At 41.2% G+C, this 21174-nt stretch overlaps 1 protein-coding gene across 14 annotated transcripts in view; it reads left to right on the forward strand.

Annotated features, from left to right (window-relative positions):
* The window catches only part of CALD1 (caldesmon 1), a 197374-nt gene that overhangs the window by 162070 nt on the left and 14130 nt on the right, over window positions 1–21174 (forward strand). For 7 of the 14 annotated variants that reach the window (XM_074585194.1, XM_074585231.1, XM_074585250.1 and 4 more), the window contains 6 exons: window positions 2957–3103; window positions 4677–5682; window positions 6333–6416; window positions 11281–11429; window positions 16012–16267; window positions 17871–18011. In XM_074585194.1, the coding sequence (XP_074441295.1) occupies window positions 2957–3103; window positions 4677–5682; window positions 6333–6416; window positions 11281–11429; window positions 16012–16267; window positions 17871–18011 (1783 nt within the window). The remainder of the gene's footprint in view (window positions 1–2956; window positions 3104–4676; window positions 5683–6332; window positions 6417–11280; window positions 11430–16011; window positions 16268–17870; window positions 18012–21174) is intronic. The other 7 variants (XM_074585260.1, XM_074585284.1, XM_074585269.1 and 4 more) reach the window with 1 other exon arrangement.

Below are 21174 nucleotides of genomic sequence, written 5' to 3' on the forward strand. Positions count from 1 at the left end.
AAAAAATGTGAAAAGATGCAGGGAAGCAGAAGACAAGCTCTGAAGAACTCCCAAATTGATTTTGCTTGTGACAGGTAGCTAGGAAGAGCTGTAACAGTGGGAGAAGTGAGGGTCAGTCTTCTTGTGATTTAAAATGAATCAGTGTACAGTGGAGGGTGCATGAATTCATTTGTCTGCCTGTGGTTTACTTTCTATGTGAAATTAGTTCGATAGCCTAGGCAGCAGAGGAGGAGGTGGCTGTTTAGATAACTAAAGAGATGAGACTGAGGTGCCAGCTGATTTAGGGTGAACGAACTCAATGCATGAGGATTGAGAGAATTGTGAGAGGAACACTGTAGCCAGAAGAGCATATTTTTCATGGGCAGAAATGTTGTTTGTCTGACTCGCGCTCTTTCCTATGACTGAATTTCTCATGCAAAGTCAATGGCAGTTAGGGTGACTATGTTGAATTGTTTCATAAATGATCCTGCTGTCAGTTTGTGCCCAGCATGCTCATTTGCCCGTTAATTAACATAGCCAACCTGAACCTGCATTTTCAGCCTACTCTACTGTCAGTCTGTGGTGGCTACTGAGGTCCGCTCTAGTAAAGCTTATATTTCCGAGGCAAGAAAAACAACCTGTAGAAGTAGAATCTGGGAAGTAGTGTTAACATAATTGTGAAGAAAATACAATACAGATCTATAAAATACTATTAGACGTTGATATGACTATTTCCGGATTACTGGGGATGTTTCATGGATCTGTGCTGGTGAACAGAGTTGAATACTTAAGGTGATCCTCATGGGTGGAGCCTGTATCTGGTGTACTTGCTCTCTGTAGGAAACTGCCGTGATATGCAGTAAGGCAGTGAATATACTTAAAAGGATATTGAGAGAGATCATCAGCTTTCTTAATGGATGATCTGTGTGATAAGTGTCCAAGGACAGGAAATACATACCTGTTTTCATTTCACTTATTTTAATGGGTACCATTTGGTGGGAGTTTTTTGCTCAGGTTATTTTTTTCTTTCCTTTTTTAGTTTTCTGAGCAACTGGGGGTTTAATAAAGGCTTTTTAAAGAGGCTTTTAAAAGCGGCTGTTCTCCTTGCTGCGTAGGAGTGTTTTGTGTGGGTACAGAGAGCAGGATAAACTACTTCATCCTCTTGTGGTCTCACTGCAAAGACAGATCCTGAGCCATAGGCTCTGGGAATCAACTCAGTCATGGCCATTATCCAGCTGCCACAGGCTGAGAGCAGTGTGCCCTCTCCTGAGCCTTATATTTGGAGTTCAGAGCTAAAAAGATCAGAGGCTTCTTGCAGCCAGAACATCTTACTAACGAGTGGGCTTTCTGTGGTCAGTTTGCCAATGCAATTTTATTCCAGAGAGAGTCTCTTTCTTCTGCAAATTAAAGACCCCGTTGGTTTATTATTGTATTCATATGCTTTCTGTTCTAGACCTAAGTGAAATGCTGATCCCCCTTTAAATTGCTTACAAATGACAGGAAGTCATTTTTTCTTGCCTTCCCTGCGTCACCTCTAATGCTTTTAATTTGTGTCCTTCCTTTCTTCCTCTTCCCCCTACTGTGATTCTTCATGGCCGTACTGCTCATGGTTTTCATCCCCTTTGAGGGGAGCTGTTTCTACAAAGAAAAGGTTACAAGCTCTTGGAGCATGAAAGCAGCAAATCAAATCCTTCATGCACTGAAGCTAAGAAAAGTTGCATGTGATGATAATGCTGTTCTAAGTCTGGCAAATAGCTCAGCTGTGTTGGGTTTTTAACTTCCTTTTTTAATTTTTAAAGGAAAATTGTGATAATTGCATCTCTGCTGAGCCTATACTTCCACCCTTCTTTCAGCAAAGGAGCAAAACAGTACCAGAACAAGGCAAGGGGAGAGGCTGGGACCCAGAGAGTCTGATTCATGACTCAATAAAAATATTTTGGTTGCTTTTAATGTTAAAGTATTCCTTAACTGTGCTTGTTTTTACTTGGTTCAGAGCTCTTTGTTTTTCTTTTTTTTTTTTTTTTTTTAATTGTGCATTGCTGTACAGCTAGCTTAAATGGGTGACTACAAAAGGAAGGATGACTTCTTAACCATCACATATCAGACCATTGCTGGAAGCAAAGTAAATGAATGTCCTGACTGGGTCTGGCACATGTTGGCTTCCTATTTTACTTTCTCTGCACAAAAAGATAAGAGGAATGTAGGCCTTTCCCTTTATCTCACCCAGTAATAATGCACCTCAGCAAAGATTTGAATGGGCTGTAGGATTATTAGGATTGTAATGTCTTGCTTTCCCTTTCAAGTAGGATGAAACTAAATGTAATCATCTGTTGGGTCAAATGAACACAATGGCTTCTCAGCTGCAGGCTTTCATCACAGCAACGATCTTGTATGATTTGGCCTGGCAGGGCTCCGGGCTCACAAAAATTTTGTAGGTGTCAGATGTTTGGCACTCGGAATTGAACACTGAGAGCTGTTGTCGTATTTGTGTCCCCATGCTTTCTAGTCTTTCAGATTTGGAGTACTGTCATCATTTTAAGCGTGTGATATTTCCAGGAGGCTAATGAAAAGCTTCTGGGCTAAGTCCAGTTCCAGTTACGTGGGCTTGAGCGGTAGTCTGCTCAAACACTGTTGTGTGCATTCTGGCAGGATCATGGTGCAGTCTATCAGGATGTTTGCTCAGCTACAGAGCCTGGGCTTTTATGGTCTTGGTATTTTCTAGGAGCCAACTGACAGTGTAGTGTGGCTGCTGCCTTCACTGTGACTATTTTGTCAAATTCTTTTCTGAAAAAGAAAACAAAACCAAGCTTTGAAACTACAGATTTCAACTTGACAGGTTATTTTATAAACACCATATGGAGCAGCCACTGCAGCCATGCTTGCTATGCTCTGGTCAACTGCTTTTTGTAGGTTTTCAGTTACAGTGTCCTATATGCAATAGCCCCTTTGTTTCTCTAACTCTAATGCTCTGTTGCAGGCTGTCCTATCAGAGAAATGATGACGATGAGGAAGAAGCCGCCAGAGAACGTCGCCGACGGGCTCGACAGGAGAGGCTGCGGCAAAAGGAAGAAGGAGATCTCTCAGGAGAAGTAACAGAGAAATCAGAAGTTAATGCCCAAAACAGGTAAAATTCTCATGTTTTTTACTGACAAGTCAATAGTAATTTTTGTTCAGAGTAGAGAAGTATCTTGAAGAGATCTTTTTTTACTACATAAATTTTAAACACCAGGTTTGGCCATCCTTGCTCTGAGGAGGACCTAACACTGTGAGGAGCGCCACTGTCTGTGTCTACACAGTGGGGTGGGAGCATCACAGAAGCTGAGCTTGAGGCCATGCTCAGAGTGTCCTCAGGGCTGTCTGTGGGGTAACTCAGCTGGGGCTCATGGAGGGAAATACCTCTGATGCATCCTGCTGTCAGATTCCCTCAGGCATGACTGTGTCTGGCCTTACAAACCTCCACATTTTCTGTCCTGCTTATAGGGGCCATGGTGTCATGGGGCCAAGGCACATGGGATTGGTGGGCACACAGGCCTCAAGCTGCAGCTGAAACATAACCTCAGCCCTCATCTGGTGTTGTCAGGGTCATACTGCTATAATGAACAGCAGAAAAGCTTATGGAGTGAGGTGCCACTTGTCACAAGCTGAGTGGGCAGAGCTGGCCTTCCAGTCCGTCCATCATTTATTCAGTTTCCCATAGTCACAATATATCCAGATTTCCGGTAGCCATAACACAATTGATAGAAAGGACCAGAAATAAACATTGTGATTTCAAGCTCATAGATACTGACCACAAGTAGCATTCTATTAAAGACAAGGAGAAGGGATACAGATAGGAAAACAGCAACATTTCTGCTTGTAGATTATAATCGTTTCCCACAACACAGGGCGGGGGGAAGCTAGAAAGAGGGAAGAAACCTGCACACAGGAGAACTAACAGCTGAATTTGAAGGAGACAGAAAACCTCCAGGGACTGAGAGTGAGATCCAGTCCTGATACCTACAGGTTTTGAATAGCATGTGAAATGCTATTAATGAAATAAGGTGCTCTGCTCGCTCCAATTTATAACAGATTATTGTCCCTGTACAGACAATCACAACCTCACTGCACCCTTAATTGCCAGGCTGTCCCATTATGGACTATATCTGCGGATATTGTTGCCGAACAGGAGTGGCTTCTTTTTGCTAGAGAAGTTCACTGAAGTCAGAAAATATCTTGCTTCTGTAGCATCTTCAAAAGTTTTGCCTGGTGAGAAAGACTGCGTATAAGGCTTGTACACCTTAGGCCAAGCTGAAGGGGGACCTTAAAGCAAGCTAAGGTCTTCCATGTATCCTGCTGCAGGGTTCAGAGGGAGAGGAAGAATTTTTCAGGGCTGTTCATATTTCAGCTGCTCCAAGTGTCAGGGACCGTTCCAGTGCCTACTGAGGTCAGTAAGGCTCCCAGGGACTTCAGCGGCTGTTGGAGCTCGCCTAGAAGGGAACATTTCCAGGCTCTGATATTGTGAAACATCACATTCCTATACATGTAGAAATGCCAAAATTAATCCCCAGAACCATTTTGCTAAATTTTTAAGTATGCAACCTGTTGTGTTTTCAAACCATGGAATGATGTGACAGCGAGCTTTTTTCCTAGAAACAGCTAAGTTCACGTGTTGTTAGAAAGACTTTTTTTTAAAATGCAAAATTGTCACTTTTATGTAGTGTGGCAGAAGAGGAAACCAAGCGTAGTACGACCACAGGGGGAACAGATGACGAAGCTGCATTGTTGGAGAGGCTGGCAAGACGGGAGGAGAGACGCCAAAAACGTCTACAGGAAGCCCTGGAACGTCAAAAGGAATTTGACCCCACGATCACAGATGGGAGCTTGTCACTGCCCAGCAGGAGAGAAGTAAACAATGTGGAAGAAAACGAGACCACGGGGAAAGAGGAAAAGGCTGAAACACGCCGAGGACGCTATGAGATTGAGGAAACGGAAACGGTTACCAAATCATACCAAAGGAACAACTGGAGGCAAGATGGAGAAGAGGAGGAAAAAAAAGAAGAAAAAGACAAGGAGGAGGTACAGGAGGAGAAACCAAAGGAGGTCCCCGTAGAGGAAAATCAGGTAGATGTGACAGTAGAAAAATCCACAGATAAAGAAGAGGTAGCAGAAACAAAAAATCAAGCTATAAATGCAGAGAATGATACAAATGCTGTGCTAGAAGGGGAGCAGAGTATAACTGATGCTGTAGATAAAGAGAAACTTAGGGATGAGGAAAAGGCTGAGGAAGAAAGGAAGAAAGCAGAAGAAAGGGAGAAACTTGAGGCAGAAGAAAGGGAGAGGTTAAAAGCAGAGGAAGAAAAGAAGGCAGCTGAGGAAAAACAGAAAGCAGAGGAGGAGAAGAGGGCAGCTGAGGAAAGAGAGAGGGCTAAGGCAGAAGAGGAGAAGAGGGCAGCTGAGGAAAGAGAGAGGGCTAAAGCAGAAGAGGAGAAGAGGGCAGCTGAAGAAAGGGCGAGGGCTAAGGCAGAAGAGGAGAAGAGGGCAGCTGAGGAAAGAGAAAGGGCTAAAGCAGAAGAGGAAAAGAGGGCAGCTGAAGAAAAGGCTAAGCTAGAAGCAGAAAAACTAAAGGAAAAACAAAAGATGGAAGAACAGAAAATAGAAGATAAACAGGTAAAAGAGAAGAAAGTACAAGAGGAAAAACCTCAAGCAGCTTTCCTAAAAAAACAGGTACAGTAAACATTTTGCACCAAAATAAGACACCTGTGGTTTGTGAGAAATGTAATGCAAGAAAAAAAAAGATTGAATTGGAATTTCCTCACAGATCTATTCCTGCATTGAAATGACTAATACTCGTGCTCTCTCTCTTGCTCCCTCTTTTTTAAAATAAAGCTCCTGATTTCTGCTTACCATTAATGCAGCGCACAACATGCCAGACCTCACTCCATCGTTCAAAGAAAACCTTGCATGTTCACACTTCTGCATGTTTTTTTGCTGCCTTTTTTTTCTCAGCTGCTATAAACTCACCTAATGCAGTAACACATGAGGTGGAGGCAGACACATCTTGGCACAAAATATTGTGAGCACCTGGTAAACTGTGTGAGGAACGTGTGTGTTAAATGCAATCACAAGAGAGGGGTCTCTGCTGGGACATGTGAGCATGATGCCACGCAAGGGAGAAAGGCCCAGATGGGGGAATGGGAGCGTTTGGGGAGGGTGGAGGGGGCACAACTGCACATGGAGATGTGGGCACAGCAGCATATGATGGAGATGTGGCTGCACACAGGACTGGTACGTGAACACAGTGTGACAAAACAAAAGTGCAAATGGATGTAATGTTTTCATATTAAAAAAAAATTAATAAAAACCCAAAAACAAAGGGTGAAGAAAAAGAGGTTAAAGTGGAAGCTAAAAAGGAAAAGTTACCAGATGAGAAGCTCCAACCTACCTCCAAAAAAGATCAGGTAACTCGTAAACCATTAATTTAGATATTGTAGGGAAACTCGAGATAAAATAAATAAGAAACCTATAACTGAAAGTTGCTTGTTCAGCAAAGTACTTAAGCATGTGCTTCACTTCAAGAACGCGGGTAATCCTGCTGAAATAAATAGGGATGAAGCTACTTATGTGCTTAAAATGAAGTAAACACGTAAGTATTTTGTTCTTCTGGGGCTTTAGAACCAAGTCCTGTTTGTCTTAGAACAAATATTTCAGGAAACTCAGTTTAGTCAATAGTGCAAGGATGGTTTGCACCCTAGGGATGAATTTTTCAGGACTGTATTAACTAATCATCCTTCCCTGGTTTCCTCCCACTTTACTGTGAACTTTTTCCCTATGATTGAGACCTACTCTTACAATAATAATAATAATCATCATCATCTAGGCCCTTTGGCCACCTGACTGCCTTAACTAATGACTTTCCCCAAAACTTAATGCCCCATGATATAAACTGTGCGTACCCAAGATTCTTTTTTTGTTTTAAAGAGAAAATCTGCAAAATTTACTGCATTGCATTTCCACTGTAAACACAGGAGATTGGTGCCATGGTGTTTTACTGTATGGTAAGTAAATAAGATTTGGGGACCATTTACTCTTCAGGTTACAGCTGGACACAAGGAGCCACGTTCAATGTCATTTAGCAACTATGCTTTTGGTTCAATGCAGCAGGTATCAAAATACTCCCTGATTCTAATCAGACATCGAGACTGGCCAGGACCTTGGAGATTTGGACCCATTTGGATTCAGCCAGGTCTGTGTGGCTTAAAGGGAGCCACAGCACAGACATCTAGTAACAGGCAACTGTCTGCCTGTTCAGCTGCTTGGAAGCATTGAGGGTTGTGGAGGGTCCAGTCCAGGGTCCTTAGTTGTTGGATTAATTCGAAACATACTGTAGATGCTTAGCTCACCCTCAGAGTGATGAAGGCAAATTACCTCACAAGGTTTTATGTCCAGTTGCCTGGCTCGGTCATCCAGGGTATCATATTTTGAGTAAGGTACACTCAAAGGCAAAGGAAGTGATGAAGATGGTTAGAAGAAAGGTTCCTAATGAACAGGGAGAGAGACTGGCAATATTAGAGTAAGTTACCCTAGATAGGGAAGAGTTAAATGAGATCTAATGGTGATGCTTCAGAATAGTGCACTAGAAAAACTAAACAACCACTCTACTCTAAATGAACCCGATTGCGAAAGCAGGGGAAGGAGCTGCGCAAAAAATAAGGAATGGTTTATATTAAGAGTTCTTCATAAGACAGAATCAGCTTGTAATGTTCACTGTTGCACACAGTCTTTGAATATTACAAATAAATGTATAAAGGAGGCTGTAACTGACCACAAATATTGATCGGGGCGGGGGGGGGGGGACTTGAGACACAATCGTCCTGCTTGTGTTTATGTAGAGCTCATTGAACTCTTGCTGGAGCTCTCATCATGCTTTTAAACCATAGCCACAGGGCTAGGTTATTCCAGGAAATTGGTAAGACTTTCAAAAGTGACTTGTGATTGTAATGCTTCCATTTTTGGATGCTGAAGCTGAGACAAGTTAAGAGAGTCCTATGTTTAGTGTAATGCTGAATACCTATCCACCGAAAGGTAAATCTTTTGCATGTGTATCAAGCTGAGCATTCGAAGTGTTTTGCTCAGTTTTGAAAAACTCAGTTGTTGCTTCTTGGCTTGTGAAGAAAAATTGACAGTATTGGACTCCAAACCAAGTCAAGATCAGGCTCCCATCTCCACTCCTCCCCCTACTTCAAGGACATACAAATGCAAAGAGGCTTAGTTCTGAACCATATATACAGTTAAGAGGATGGCAGTATATTGTGAACAAGATCCTGAAGGAATACAGGATCTGATCTACACAATCACATTTTGCTTTTGCAGTTGTGGAACACAAGCACATGTTCTTTCTTACTGTGACCAAAATCTGGCCCTCAAAGTGCAGGTTTTGATCAAATTAGAAAGAAAGATCTGTCTCCTTTTCTGAACTGCCCCACAATTTTTGGTTCTCAAAAGTGGCCTGGAAAGTTCATAAGAACAAGCTTTCTCATGATGTGAGACTCCTGGTATTTCCTGCTTCCAGTTTGGCTAGACGTGCTGCAGCAGTTGCTTTTCTCATGGTATTTGGGTATGGTAGTTGTCTCTAAATGGAAGCCCTAGACCCAGATGCCCCCACCTTTCAAGTCAGGAAGTAATTGAGCCCAAATAAGGAATCAAATTTGCCAAATGGCCACAACCTTGGTAACAGATTCACTGCGGTCTGAAGGTGTTCAAACTCTAGATTTATAAATCTCAACTCTCAAATATTAGCATAACACCCTAACAGGAAAGAAGTAGTGTAGAGAAAGATTAAAATATAAATAAATAAATAAAGCTGGAAATTACCTAAACATGCTTTTGGTCTTCTTCTATCTTGACTTAATGGTCAAGATTTGTGAGAGCATGTGAACTATTTTCAGTTCAGGTAATACCACCTGTCTGCTCTGACTGGAGGCAGTGTAGTCCTTTTTACTAAATTCAGCAGAGGCTGAATTAGCTTGTAATTTAGGGAAGCACTGAGACAAGGGTTTTCTGTTGCCTGCCTTTGGAATGGGACATAATGGTTTCTGCTTCTGTGCTAATCAATCTCTGTTTTGACATTAGAATCAGTAGGAGAAGAATTGAGCCCAAAAGCTGTGAAATGTTTCTGTAATATCTTGTTTTATCATCTTTTCGAATAAAGAGGCCAATCTGTATTAATGGTTTTCTCAAATGCAGACACATTGCCATAAATCTGCTGGCTTCTGAAATGGTATTTCCTAGCCTATTCATTTTTAAACTATATTGTTTTAATATTAGTTTTCTCAGTGATTTCAATTAAGAGGTAAGTGATATGACCCTCCCCAGTGGACTTCAATACAACGGGCAGCTGGAAGTATTGGCTTTTTAATGAGACTTAGAAAGGTCTTGATGAAAATCTCAGCAATGGAAGTCCTATGCTCTCAAAATCCCAACACAGACATCCTGGCATGTGAAATCTTGCAACAATCAACATTGCTGGTTTCAGTGTCACCCTGACTGGGATGGAAGGGTTAGGAGATTGCTAACAAGCAACAGAGGTTTTTGCTGTGAACATGACCACTGGCTACAATCTTGCCCAGATTTAGGAACGCCCAAATGATGTTACTGTCTGATGGCATTCCTTAGGCTCAATGAATAGCCCTGGTTGTCCCAGCCTAGCTCCTAGAAAACAGAAAACCATTCCTTGAGGCTGCTGGTAACAATGGCCTTGTTTGCTAGCAGTAACAGCATCATGGCCAAAGAATGCACGGTCATGGAAACTGAACTCCCCTCTTGTCCGTCAGGGCGCTTCTTGCCAGGTCATGGCTGAAGCCCGTTGGCAGGAGAGGGTGGGGAAAGTCTGCACTGCCATTGCCTGCTCTCAGGGCAGAGCAAAGGTCTCTGTTGGTTGTTTCCAACATTCCTCACCAGTGGCAAATTTGCTCGAGTAGTTTAACTACCCAATACTCACATGTAGTGTGTTCCACCTTGGCATTGTCTGTCATATCAGTTTCTGTGAACAAGCAAACTGGCCTCAGGTGAAGTCAGATGCTGATTTTGGGACTTCACTCAGCAGCTTAATTCAACACCTAGGAAGGATCTTGACTTAGAAGACTCTGAACTCATCCTTTATTGGTAAAGTTGTTATAGAAGTTCTTTTTCTTTCTAGTTAGGAAATGAGATGGCAGCAGGCTTCCAAGGCACAAAAAAGGTCTTCATATGAATTTTTCGCAGAAAGTATTTCTTGCTTGCCAGCTAGAATCTTCCTACAATGTGGTAGAGCTGGGAAAAAAAAATAAATTTGGAGAGAAATGTTTTGTCTGCTGCTGTTGAAAGTTTTAGGCTGGTAGTCTAACTGAGTAGGAATAATTCTACCTGAGGATAAAGAACTTAAATCAGTCCATATCCTCCTCCTTTTGTCAGCATCTAGCCATGACTCAGCATGCTGGGATCAGGCCATCTGTGGTATTGAGAAATACTTCAAGCTTATAATTCTGAAAGAATACTGGAGAGTGAAATCCATGCACTAAATATATTTGATTTCGATTAAGAATTATAGGACAAAGCTTTGTAAGGGTTGTGGGAACTTTTGCTTTAGTGTTTCCAGACAGAACATTTGCTTCTTCATAGATAAATATTCATGTGTGATAACACAATTCATGACTAGTCCCTGGTAGGATTGTGCTTTTTGTCAGAGTAAGTTTTACTTTGATCAAAAGTTGATTTTGTGGTTTGGCCGTTATTCTTACAATACTGAAGTATCCATTTACGACGGCACTGGAAAGAGCATGAACTTTGTCAAACAAACTTGACAATCAGTGAAGGTTATGTGTTATTTTTGTTGCTCCAGTGCCCTAAACCTTGTATAAAGAACGTATCAACAAGGCTAGTCCCAAAGAGTTTGCAACCCAGAATCTTAATTGGCAATAGATGAATGGTGCTGCAGCAGGAGGGAGGAGGGTTGGGGTGCCTTAGTGGGGTGCAGTTGCAGGATGAGGCAATGTGGTCGCATAGTCCCGTGGCCACAGAAAACTTTTCACTGAGGACTGATAATTTTATTCAAGATGTTTTCATCTTGAATTCAGATCAGGACAGCAGTGTGGTGGTTGGTCACAGTTTAGAGCTTTACAGGCTACTTCTGCCATAAAGTACATAAACATTTTGAAGACAGGCGGTTAGTTAATCGTTAATACCAAGAAATCTCTGTTCCTCAGCTGTTGCTTCATTGTGACTTCTTTTTTGTTTGTTTGTTTCTTTCTTGTTTTTGTTCTATGATTTACGGTATCTCCTGAGCAGGTAAAAGATGACAAGGATAAAGGAAAAGCACCCAAAGAGGAAATGAAAAGTATCTGGGATCGTAAGAAGGGAGTTCCTGAACAAAAGGCACAGAACGGAGAACGTGAAGTCACTGCCCCAAAACTTAAATCTACAGAGAATGCTTTTGGGTAAGTTCCAAGTGAGCATTGGGCTTGCTTATCTTGTATCAGAGCGGGGGGCCATCTCTGGGTCTCTGCTTAATAGCCTTGTAGCAGCTGAGTAGAAGACTTGGGTTGGCAACATCAGCAGAGGCTCTAGCATTTATTGGGTTGTAGGTATGAATTAAGGCTCTTGGCCTGTTTTCTAATGAACTGCCCCCACATTGTTCTAATAACAAAATGAAGTACAGAAAGCAGATGTAAATAGCCTTGCTCCCTCAATAGAGACAAGTGGCTTTATTTTTGCTCTTCTGGGGTTTTCCTTCCTTGAAGGACATTTATTTCCAATATCTGCACAGAGGCCAATAACGATAACAGCCCAGATTTTGTTCTTTATTTTTTTTAAGTCAGATCTCAGCCTTTACTGAAGTAACCTATTTTCAATTACCCATCTGCTTTTAATCAGATTCTGCATATTAGTGTAGAGCACAATCCAGTTGGTAACTCTTGAAAGACGTTCTCTCTTAATTTCAAGGCAAACCTCGAAATTAATGGCTTCCCTATAAAAGTGATTTTTCAGTTAGGTGAAAACTTCTCCTAGCCAAAATGTTCTAATTTTTTGTCTTTTTATAAGCTGTATCACAGTTTGGTTTTTATTTTTCTTTTCAAGGAAATATTGGTCTTATGGCTATATTGGGAAATTCAATGAAAGTAACAAATTTCTAGTGAGAAGTTTGTTAAAAAAGGATTCTGCCTGCTAAAAGGAGGGGGTACATATGAAGCAGAGTAGAAATTCTTCCTCTTAGCAGAAACACAGGATTTGATAGGTTAGAAACTGAAATTTTTTTCCTTCTGCACATCTCTTCCTCTTTTACATTGACACAGGCAAAGAAAAGGTTAAGCTCTCCAGGCACTGCGAGAAATCTGTGCATGGCAGATGGGATTTGCTGTTGTATCTCAGCATTCCTCTTGTGATTCTTCCGGGAAAAACAAACTTTCTCAAAATAAAATGCAGTTCAAAAGTCCCTGGAGACACCCTGACCTAAGGCCAAAAGACAGACAGAGATGGAGATGGAATAGCAGGAAATCGGCCTTGCTCAGAACTGTCCTGCTTCATGACTTGGGTCACATCATCAATAACATGAGAATGGTTTTCTAAAAATATTTTTGTTGTGTTTTCATTTGCTTTACTTCCTGTGGGAGAAAGGCCTTAGTGGCAACATGTAGATTTGAGTTTCCACTCCTTTTTTTCTTTTTCTGTTTTTCTTCCACTGTTTCCCAAATGTGGGAAGAAGCCTGTTTAATAACCTTTTATCAGCTGAGTAGAAGACTTGAGTTGGCAACATCAGCAGAAGCTCTAGTGTTCATTAAGTTGTTAGGTATGAATTAGGGCTCTTGGCCTATTTTTTAATGAACTGCCCCCACATTGTTTGGAACTATCTTTCTTCATGTTTTTACATGAACATGTCAGATACTAGTAAGGAAGCATGTAACTTGGCTAACTCTCAGTGGTGAGGATTGAGAATAAAATTAGGGTAGTGGAGGCTAAAGAAAAATCTTATCTGTGTCTTGTGTGTCTACGTCAGCCAGTAAGAGAAATACAAAATAAAACCCCATTTTATGGTTTCCCCTTCCCATCTACCCTCCCACCTGCCTTCCTCCCTATTCTCATACAGGACTGCAAAAGTCCTAAATATGATGTAACATGTTTTTTCACATTGTTTTGACATTTTTGGCTCCCACGAACCACTTCTTTCCTTTTCCTCCTTGTCTGAAAGCTGGCGACGAGCTTAATTTCTTAGCACCAAGGAGGTGCTTATGAAACTCTTCCCCCACCCAGCATCTCAATACTAATTTTCCAATGTCAACAGCAGGGAACAGAGATTCCCAGAATCTGTTGAAAACAGAGGAGCTTGGGAGGTGGAGGAAAATAAGGAGAATTACTGCCAGTTTATTGTTTGCTATTTTGGATTATGCAGAACCAGTAGGGGAAGTCCTGTGAGCTGCATGAGAATAAAATTAGCTTGAAACTTTCAATGTCCTCCTTTGCAAGGAGGACAAAATAGTCACCTCAGGTCTGCAAACAAAAATCTTAAGACTAGATTCTACCTTTGACTTTTATCAGTTGAAATCTAGGAGTGGCTATTAATTTCATTGAGTCTATCTGCACTGAAGTCACTGAGGACTAAACTTTCTTCTGTGCTGATATAAAACAGAGTGGCTATTTATTAAGAGAATGTTGGCAAATGTTATATTCTTAGTTCTCTTAATTCTGAGGGCTGAGTGTTTGCCCTTGCCAGGGATATCATTGTGTGTATCATAAGTGACCTCTTGCATCTTCTTTGGGCCTGAAGCTTGCAGGTCTGGGTGGGCTGGCAACACAGACTTCAGAGACCAAGAGGCAAAAAAAAATATGAAGAAAATAAGTGAGGTTCCTGGGATGTTTGCTATAGAGGCTACAACGTTGGAATGAAGCAATGGCCTTAAAATAGCCAGGGATTTCTCATGGGCTCTGCAGGATAGATACGTTGGATCCTTAGTGCCTTGTGGAACATTTTGGGTCTTTAATTAGACATCGCTACCTGATGCAAGCCCTTATTCATGACCACTTACATTAATTTGACATTTATGATGGAGGGTGATCTTGTGGTTCTACTTCCATGGTTTAAGTGATTCCAGTGCAAAAACACTTTCAGGAATAGGGCCTGGAGCAGAAAAGGATGGTGATGAGGTGACATTAGGAAGATACATATTATGCACCTGTAACAAGATTAGAAAATCAGGCATGAGAATTTACTGGGGTTACATATATTCACAGACCTCTGGGACATATTTTTTTCTTGAGCTTTGCTTTGTGATGTTACGCTTTTGCATAGAAAAGACTTTCTAAAACCAAGTAAACAAATTGCAATATAAGTGCCAGGCCCTACTACTTTGGTGTTGAACTTGCACAGATGAAGTACAAAAGCTGAATTCATATCATAGCATCAGTTTGGTTATGCTATTTTGCCATATGTTTTTTAATGACACAGTTCCTAAATCATGCATGCCATGCTAGAACCAAATTTCATCCAATTTGATAAGATCATATGGGGACAGAGGACTTTGTTAGTAGATTCTATTGTGATATTGAAACCAGAGATAATTCAGCTCTGGTCCTACATCCTGTTTTATATGGTTAACGCCATCTAGATGAGGCACCTGTCTGAATGAAGAGCACCTTTGCAGGATTGGGTGTGATTCACTGGATTGCAAATTCATATGGTATTTGTTCTTCATGTTGTCATCTCTAATCTGATAGTCTCTAACAGTTATTGTTGGAACGCTTGATTTTTACAACGTCTTGTGACATTATATTCTGAAACACTCTGGTTGCATGAATGAAGTCATTAATATCCAGCTTTTTTAAACACCAACAGAACAGAGCAGAGAATTTTATTTTTTAAATTTCCGTAAGTACATTCCCTTTCTGTCTCTTGTGAATAACACACTGATACCTCTTAGGTACCTATCTCCTTGTCAGCAGTAATATTAAACGCACTCAGGGAGCAGACATTTGTCTAAACACTGGTGTGGTAATTGTTTAACTAGGCGATGCTATCTGACTCTGTTGAAAGTCTGCACTTCACCTATGCAAATTCTTTTGTTTGTTTTTTTTTTATTATTTTTTTATTCTTTCTTTCTGTCTCGTGTATTACAGCTGGTTGGAAAACTTCTAGTTTTCTCCTGTGGAAAATTGCCATCAATAATTCCCAGTTCCTTAATAAAAAGTTATACTTTCCCCGGAAAATGTCAGCAAAAGATCTGATGAAGCTTTATATACAGGCTGGGAGAGTTCAAGTGATAGGTGTTATAGATGAGACAGGAACTTTTGTAAGTTTTTAAAACACTGTTGAAGCTGTAAGATTCTTTACCCTCTCTTGTCCCCTCCTGTTTTCCCCAAGTCAAATAAGTTGTTCTGTCCCCAAAGATGCTCGTCTCTTTCTAGAGGGTTTATAAAAAATATTTGCCTTTGAAAGCAAAGGATTAATGCATCTTTTATTACACAGAACATAGTATAGTATTTTTGCTATGACTCTTTTATAGGTGATTTTATCTCATTTAAAATCAACAGAGAGGAATTAGTTACGGCTTTCTGTTGCCTTTTTTTTTCTGTATGAAGTATAATAAGCTTTTGGAAGTGTTTCCTCTGTACACAAATTGCGCAGCAGAAGTGTGAAACTGTAACAGTTTACTGTAGACCATAGAGATGGTGATGAGATGTGATACCTCTTGCTGAAGTTACATGAGATGCTAAATATTTCAAGCTCAGTTACTGAATTCTCTTAAAAATGGAGGTGGCCTGAGTTCTCAGGCAGGGTGGTGCAGCTTCTGTGCACACGAGCACACGAGAGACTCCTTCCTCACTGGCAGCAGATGGGAAAGGTGCTCCTTGTAGTATACCAGCCTACTAAGTCCTGATGAAAATGGTTTGGGCCTGTTGTAGTTCACAAGGAGCAAAAGGTCGTATAAGGCAATACCTTTGAGTGCCAGCCTCTCATCGTGCTGGTGAGCGTGTGGCCAGGAAGGGAAAACCAGTGGTGCATCACCTTCCTTTTCATTTGTTTCTCAGCCGCTCCAATTTGAAAGGGACTGCAAATGCTGAGGAAGCAAAGCTGGGGTCTCAGGCCGAGGTTGCAAAGCGGCTAGAAGATCAGCGCCGTCGCCGAGGTGAGAACGAGGACTTTGAGAAGCTGAAGGAGAAGCAGCAGGAGGCAGCAGCAGAGCTGGACGAACTGAAGAAAAGGCGAGAGGAGCGCCGGAAAATCCTGGAGGAAGAGGAGCAGAAGAAGAAGCAGGAAGAGGCTGAGAGAAAAGCCAGAGAGGAGGTAAGTGTAAGATATGATGTATCAGACTCTGCTTTTATCCCCGTGTTGTTACTAGTTTACTTTCACTGGCCTTGCATTAGTTGATAACTCTGATAACGACGTTGCTGAAGCTGGAGGCTGATGTGCCTGTATTTAACAAAAGGGCAGAATGAAGCCATGGGAGACTGGCTCATAGGTGAGGAAGGAACATGCAACAAGGAAGGCAAGACCAAACCCAAGCATACAGCCTAAAGCGTGCTTCTCCTTCTTGGATCTGATGTTGCTGTGTGGGGAATTGCTGCTGTGACTTTGCTTCAAATTGCACCCTCTATCTGGGCCCGCTGGTTTGTGTGCTCTTCTGGGCATCACTGTTTCTTAGCATCTGTGTGGAGATAGTCTGTCATGACAGACTTTGATTTTAAATATGCTACCCAGCATTAAAATCACCCTGTTTTCTAACCTTCAACTGCAAGTATGCCATATTTGTTATCAAGTGACCACATCACATAGATGTTCTAGTGGAGGATGCAAGGTAAAGCATGCAGTCATGCAGGGTAGAAAGAAATGTTACAGTGCTAGCCTCGGGGAAGATGGGGATCTAATAAATGCCTTCACAAGTCAGGATTTCATCTTCGATAGTTACGACTTCCTTATCTTCTTGGAGATACAAAATGTTGGGGGCAGTGTTATAGCCACAGAGTTCTTAACTTATTCGGGGTGTCTTTTTGACATTACACAAATTGAATTACAGAGCACATGTCAAAATTTGTCTGCTGCAAATGAGCTGGAATACTAATGTTATATATAGTTATGATGGGCTAGATCTCATTAGGAAGATATTCTTGTCTATTTAAATATTGAGTACCCAAGCACATCTGTTTGCTTGTACGTCCTCTGCCAAGGGACTCTATAAATAGGATTTCCAAATCTCTGGTGCATCATTTAGGAATATTAGTTGTTTGGAAAACAAATGGTAGATGAATAATAATAGTATTTGCCAGCTGAATGCCAGTTGCTTTATTATACTAAACTCTTTACAGTAGAACTCAATAGATGCTGAGATTGCAAAATGCCTTGCTGGTCAGCAGGATCTGACCAGCAGTGCTCACAATGGTTGTGCTTTGAGGGTTTCTGCTTTGACTTGTAGTTTATGAAGTAAAAACTCATCTTATCTCTTTGGGAGGGAAACTGTAAGCATTTAATCTTCACTTTTTTGGGTACCTACCGATTTTTCCCTGTGGAGTATTATCCTTGGCGCAACAAGTGCCAGAGTAGATGGGCAGAAGAATAGTACAAAGATGATACATGAGGATATAGAGAAACAGAATTTGAATATTTTTATAAATGTGCTTTTTTCTCTCATTAAGTGGCACTATATGGCAGTAAATCTGGTGACCTCACTGTGAGGCGCTAAAGTAGCACAGACTAGCTGTCTTCCCTGCTTCCTTAACACTGTGATGGATTAGCAGCAGTATGTTGCTAGATTTCAGACAGATCACTGAACTTTTTTGACTGGTATAAAATCTGTTCTTAGAAAACTTGGTCAATGTTTGCAGGACTGCAAAGCTCTGTAACGGTGATGTAGTTTCTGAAAGAATAAATGACCATTCATATTTTTTTTAAGGAGGAAAAGAAGAGGATGAAGGAAGAAATTGAAAGGAGAAGGGCTGAAGCTGCTGAAAAACGTCAAAAGATGCCAGAAGACGGTGTATCTGAAGACAAGAAGCCATTTAAATGTTTCAGTCCTAAAGGTTCATCTCTCAAGGTAACCTCCCCACTAACATCTATATAGTATGTAAAAAGCAATGGGGGTTGCAGTCCAAACCAATAGCCATGTGCTTTCCGTACAAAGCAGTACCTGGGACGTTGCTCTGAAATAGACCTTAGCCTGAAACCTTTAGCTGAAAGACTTCATACCTTGGGATGACTGAAAATTAGAGATCCTTTCTAAAAATAGAGTTTAGTCTGGGAGTTACCTGTTCTTGTTGATGAAAAATATCCAAAAAGGATCTTCACCTTCAAGAGAAAGTTATTTTGGAAACTTAGAGCTGTATTACTGTGTTGATTTTCAATGTTAATTTCTTATAGGAGTGCTTTGTGAACTAGAACAGATAAAGATCACAAATGTTCTCTCTCTCCTTCCGCATCCACAATCACTTTCTTCCTTGCCAGATTACTTTGTCTTTAAGCATATTCAGCCTAACCGTCATTAATTGAAACTGCCCCATATGGGAGTTCTAGTTTATGTCTAATCCCTCTAAAAATAACATTTAGAAGTACTGGGCTGGATTTCATATTCTTACATAACAGGGAAAAAAAAAACCATGCTGTTGTTGCAGGAATTTCTAAGTGGTCTTCTGTGGCCTATATTATATTGGAAGTCGGATAAATCAATTAAATGGCCTTTCAGCATGGAAGAGGAATCCTGGCCCCACTGAAATTATCGGGAACTTTGTTTTGGTATTCAGTCCAGTTGCTTTCTCAACTCAAGCTCAAAATACAGATCTAGTAGTCGTTTTGAACTGTCTTTTCCTTTTCTCATTTTGTGACATTAGTCATTTAAGAATCCAAAATGGTTGTCAAAAAAGGCTCCTTAATGGGCACTAGGAGAGAAGAGAACCAGGTAGGAGCTCATTGGACCATGAAGTGGATCTCCATGGGATTAAGAACTGTATTTGAGTGATAAACTGCATTTGGTCAAAATTACATTTCCGCTCATAGAGAGCTATGCTTTGAACCAATCTGGAGTTTCAGCCCTGTACTGTTTTGGTTCCAGTTCTAGCAAATACAGTGTCCAAATGGTTTTGACTAGACTTGCCTTTGACTTCTCAGACACATCTGAACCTGAAATACAAGGACAGAATACATACAGCTGTAAACAAAGATTGCCAAGCTTCACGACTTGCTCCTCATAGATAAACCTGGTCTTGCCATTTTGGTTGCAAAAGACCATGTCAGTAACAGACATTATAAACGTACAGCTTCTTCCCGGCCCTCCTGGAAGGGCTTCTTTTTCTTCTTTCTGTTTATTGAGATGCCTTTTATGACATACATTTGGAGCTTTAGTTCACAGATGACTCAGAAGAGAGGGAATTATATTTGAAGACACATAATAGAAATATATAGATCATAATTTTGGGGAGAGTGGGGAAAAACACCGGATTTGGCAGGAGGTTAATAGCTTTCAGAGAACTTTTGGACTGATGCTACGCTGTTCTACTAAGTGTATTTTTAGAGGAAAGCTGGAAGCATCAAGGTCCGATTTTTTTATGATTATTATTGCTGCTGGGTTTTATGGCTTGTTAGGTAGAAGTAGTTTGTTACAAAACCTGATATATGAAAATCTGTGCACGTTTTTTTCCTCTTCCTCTGTTTCTCTCTCTGAGAATTTGGTGATACTGTACATATTCCTGTCCAGTGTCTGTGGGTGGCCAGAGTAGATATGTAATGATTTTGAACTTCACACCCTAAACTGTTCCTTGGCCTTCTGTGGTCAATAGCTGAGGGGAGAATAATTCCATTTTAATAACCTGATGTCAAATTTGATGCCAAACTCCAGTTTTTAGAAGACAGTGTATTTTGTTACTTTTCATTTGGACAGAGTTCTCAGGCTAGTCTAACCAGGTTGGTACATAGCTTTCTCATTGCCTGTTATGCACTGCCCAGGTTATCTTTTGACTTGTAAAGCATCTGGCACATATTTTCTCCCTTGATGAATGTATCGTCTGGTTAGATGTGTCATGAGTCATGTGAGAACCCTAAATGCACAACTGTGGGTGGGTGGGTGGAATTAATAATGCAAAAAGGGAGGCTCAGTATTAAAATACTGTATGATACATGTGCACATTCTGACTTCTCCTAGATCACAATCTTGCAAAGTACCTTTTTTCTCCTTCCTTGTCCTTCTTGATGTGATAAGTTTTTGGGAAGAAAAAGAAGTTCCTGGGAGTGACTTAGATGAGGAAAGTAGGGCATGCTGTTTACCAAGTGAGCCACAAGAACAAAGGAAAGAAGGGAGGCAAACTGAAAAAGTGTGTGGCGTATTACCATCTTGTGGACACTGGATTTATCCTTCAGGCAGGACGTGGACTAGCATGACATGCAGATTCAGAATTGAGAGACCAAGCTGTGCAACTCATCTCTGAGTATTACATGGCTCATGGATGCACATATCTAAATGTGTGTATACAAGCACGGACATAATATACATATGTGCTTATATTTAGAAAGAACTACCGCGATTATCTAGTCTGGCCTCTAACAAATCACAGCCTACACAGTGTGCTGACAAGTCCTGTTGGTTTAACTGTTAAATGCAGTATTTCCCTGAAACCTGAGACACTACTTCAGCAGAACTACTACTGCAGCATGAAGTCCTCCCAGTGACAGGACCAGAGCTGGTCCTTTCTGAGGGGACAGCGAAGAGGAAGCATGCAAAGAAAATACAGGCTAAGTTTGTCACTAGCTCAGGGACAGAAGCAGCTTGGATTTCTCAGGGCTGGTGGATTCCTTGTGGGCAGTAGCAGCAGTACCAAGCCTCTGTCCAGTCTCTGCTCGCTCTCTTGGGTTTTGTTACGAGGACATAGACTGGAACCATCTCTGCTGCACTCCTGTCCTGCTCTAGCTCATGCTTTCCCTAGTTTAGTTCACACAAATGGTGCTGCAGTAGAAGAATAGGACTTCCTGCATAATCTACGTTCATTTTCCTTTTTAGACAAGTTCATTCCTCATGTTTTCTTTGGGAAGGAGTGTTATTGACTTCTTGTATAACTATTCTCTAGGTTGATCAGGAGAGAAAAGCATATTTCAATACTAAGTCTCCTGTTGGGAGTGAGCCCCACCACTACAGAAATGCAAAAGCAGTTAGGCATTGATGGGAGGAAGCAATGGCAGGAGGCTGGGAGCCTGGGGTAGCTCCTGTCTTTCCT

This window comes from Larus michahellis, chromosome 1 (assembly GCF_964199755.1).
Source record: "Larus michahellis chromosome 1, bLarMic1.1, whole genome shotgun sequence".
In the NCBI taxonomy this organism is placed as follows: domain Eukaryota; kingdom Metazoa; phylum Chordata; class Aves; order Charadriiformes; family Laridae; genus Larus; species Larus michahellis.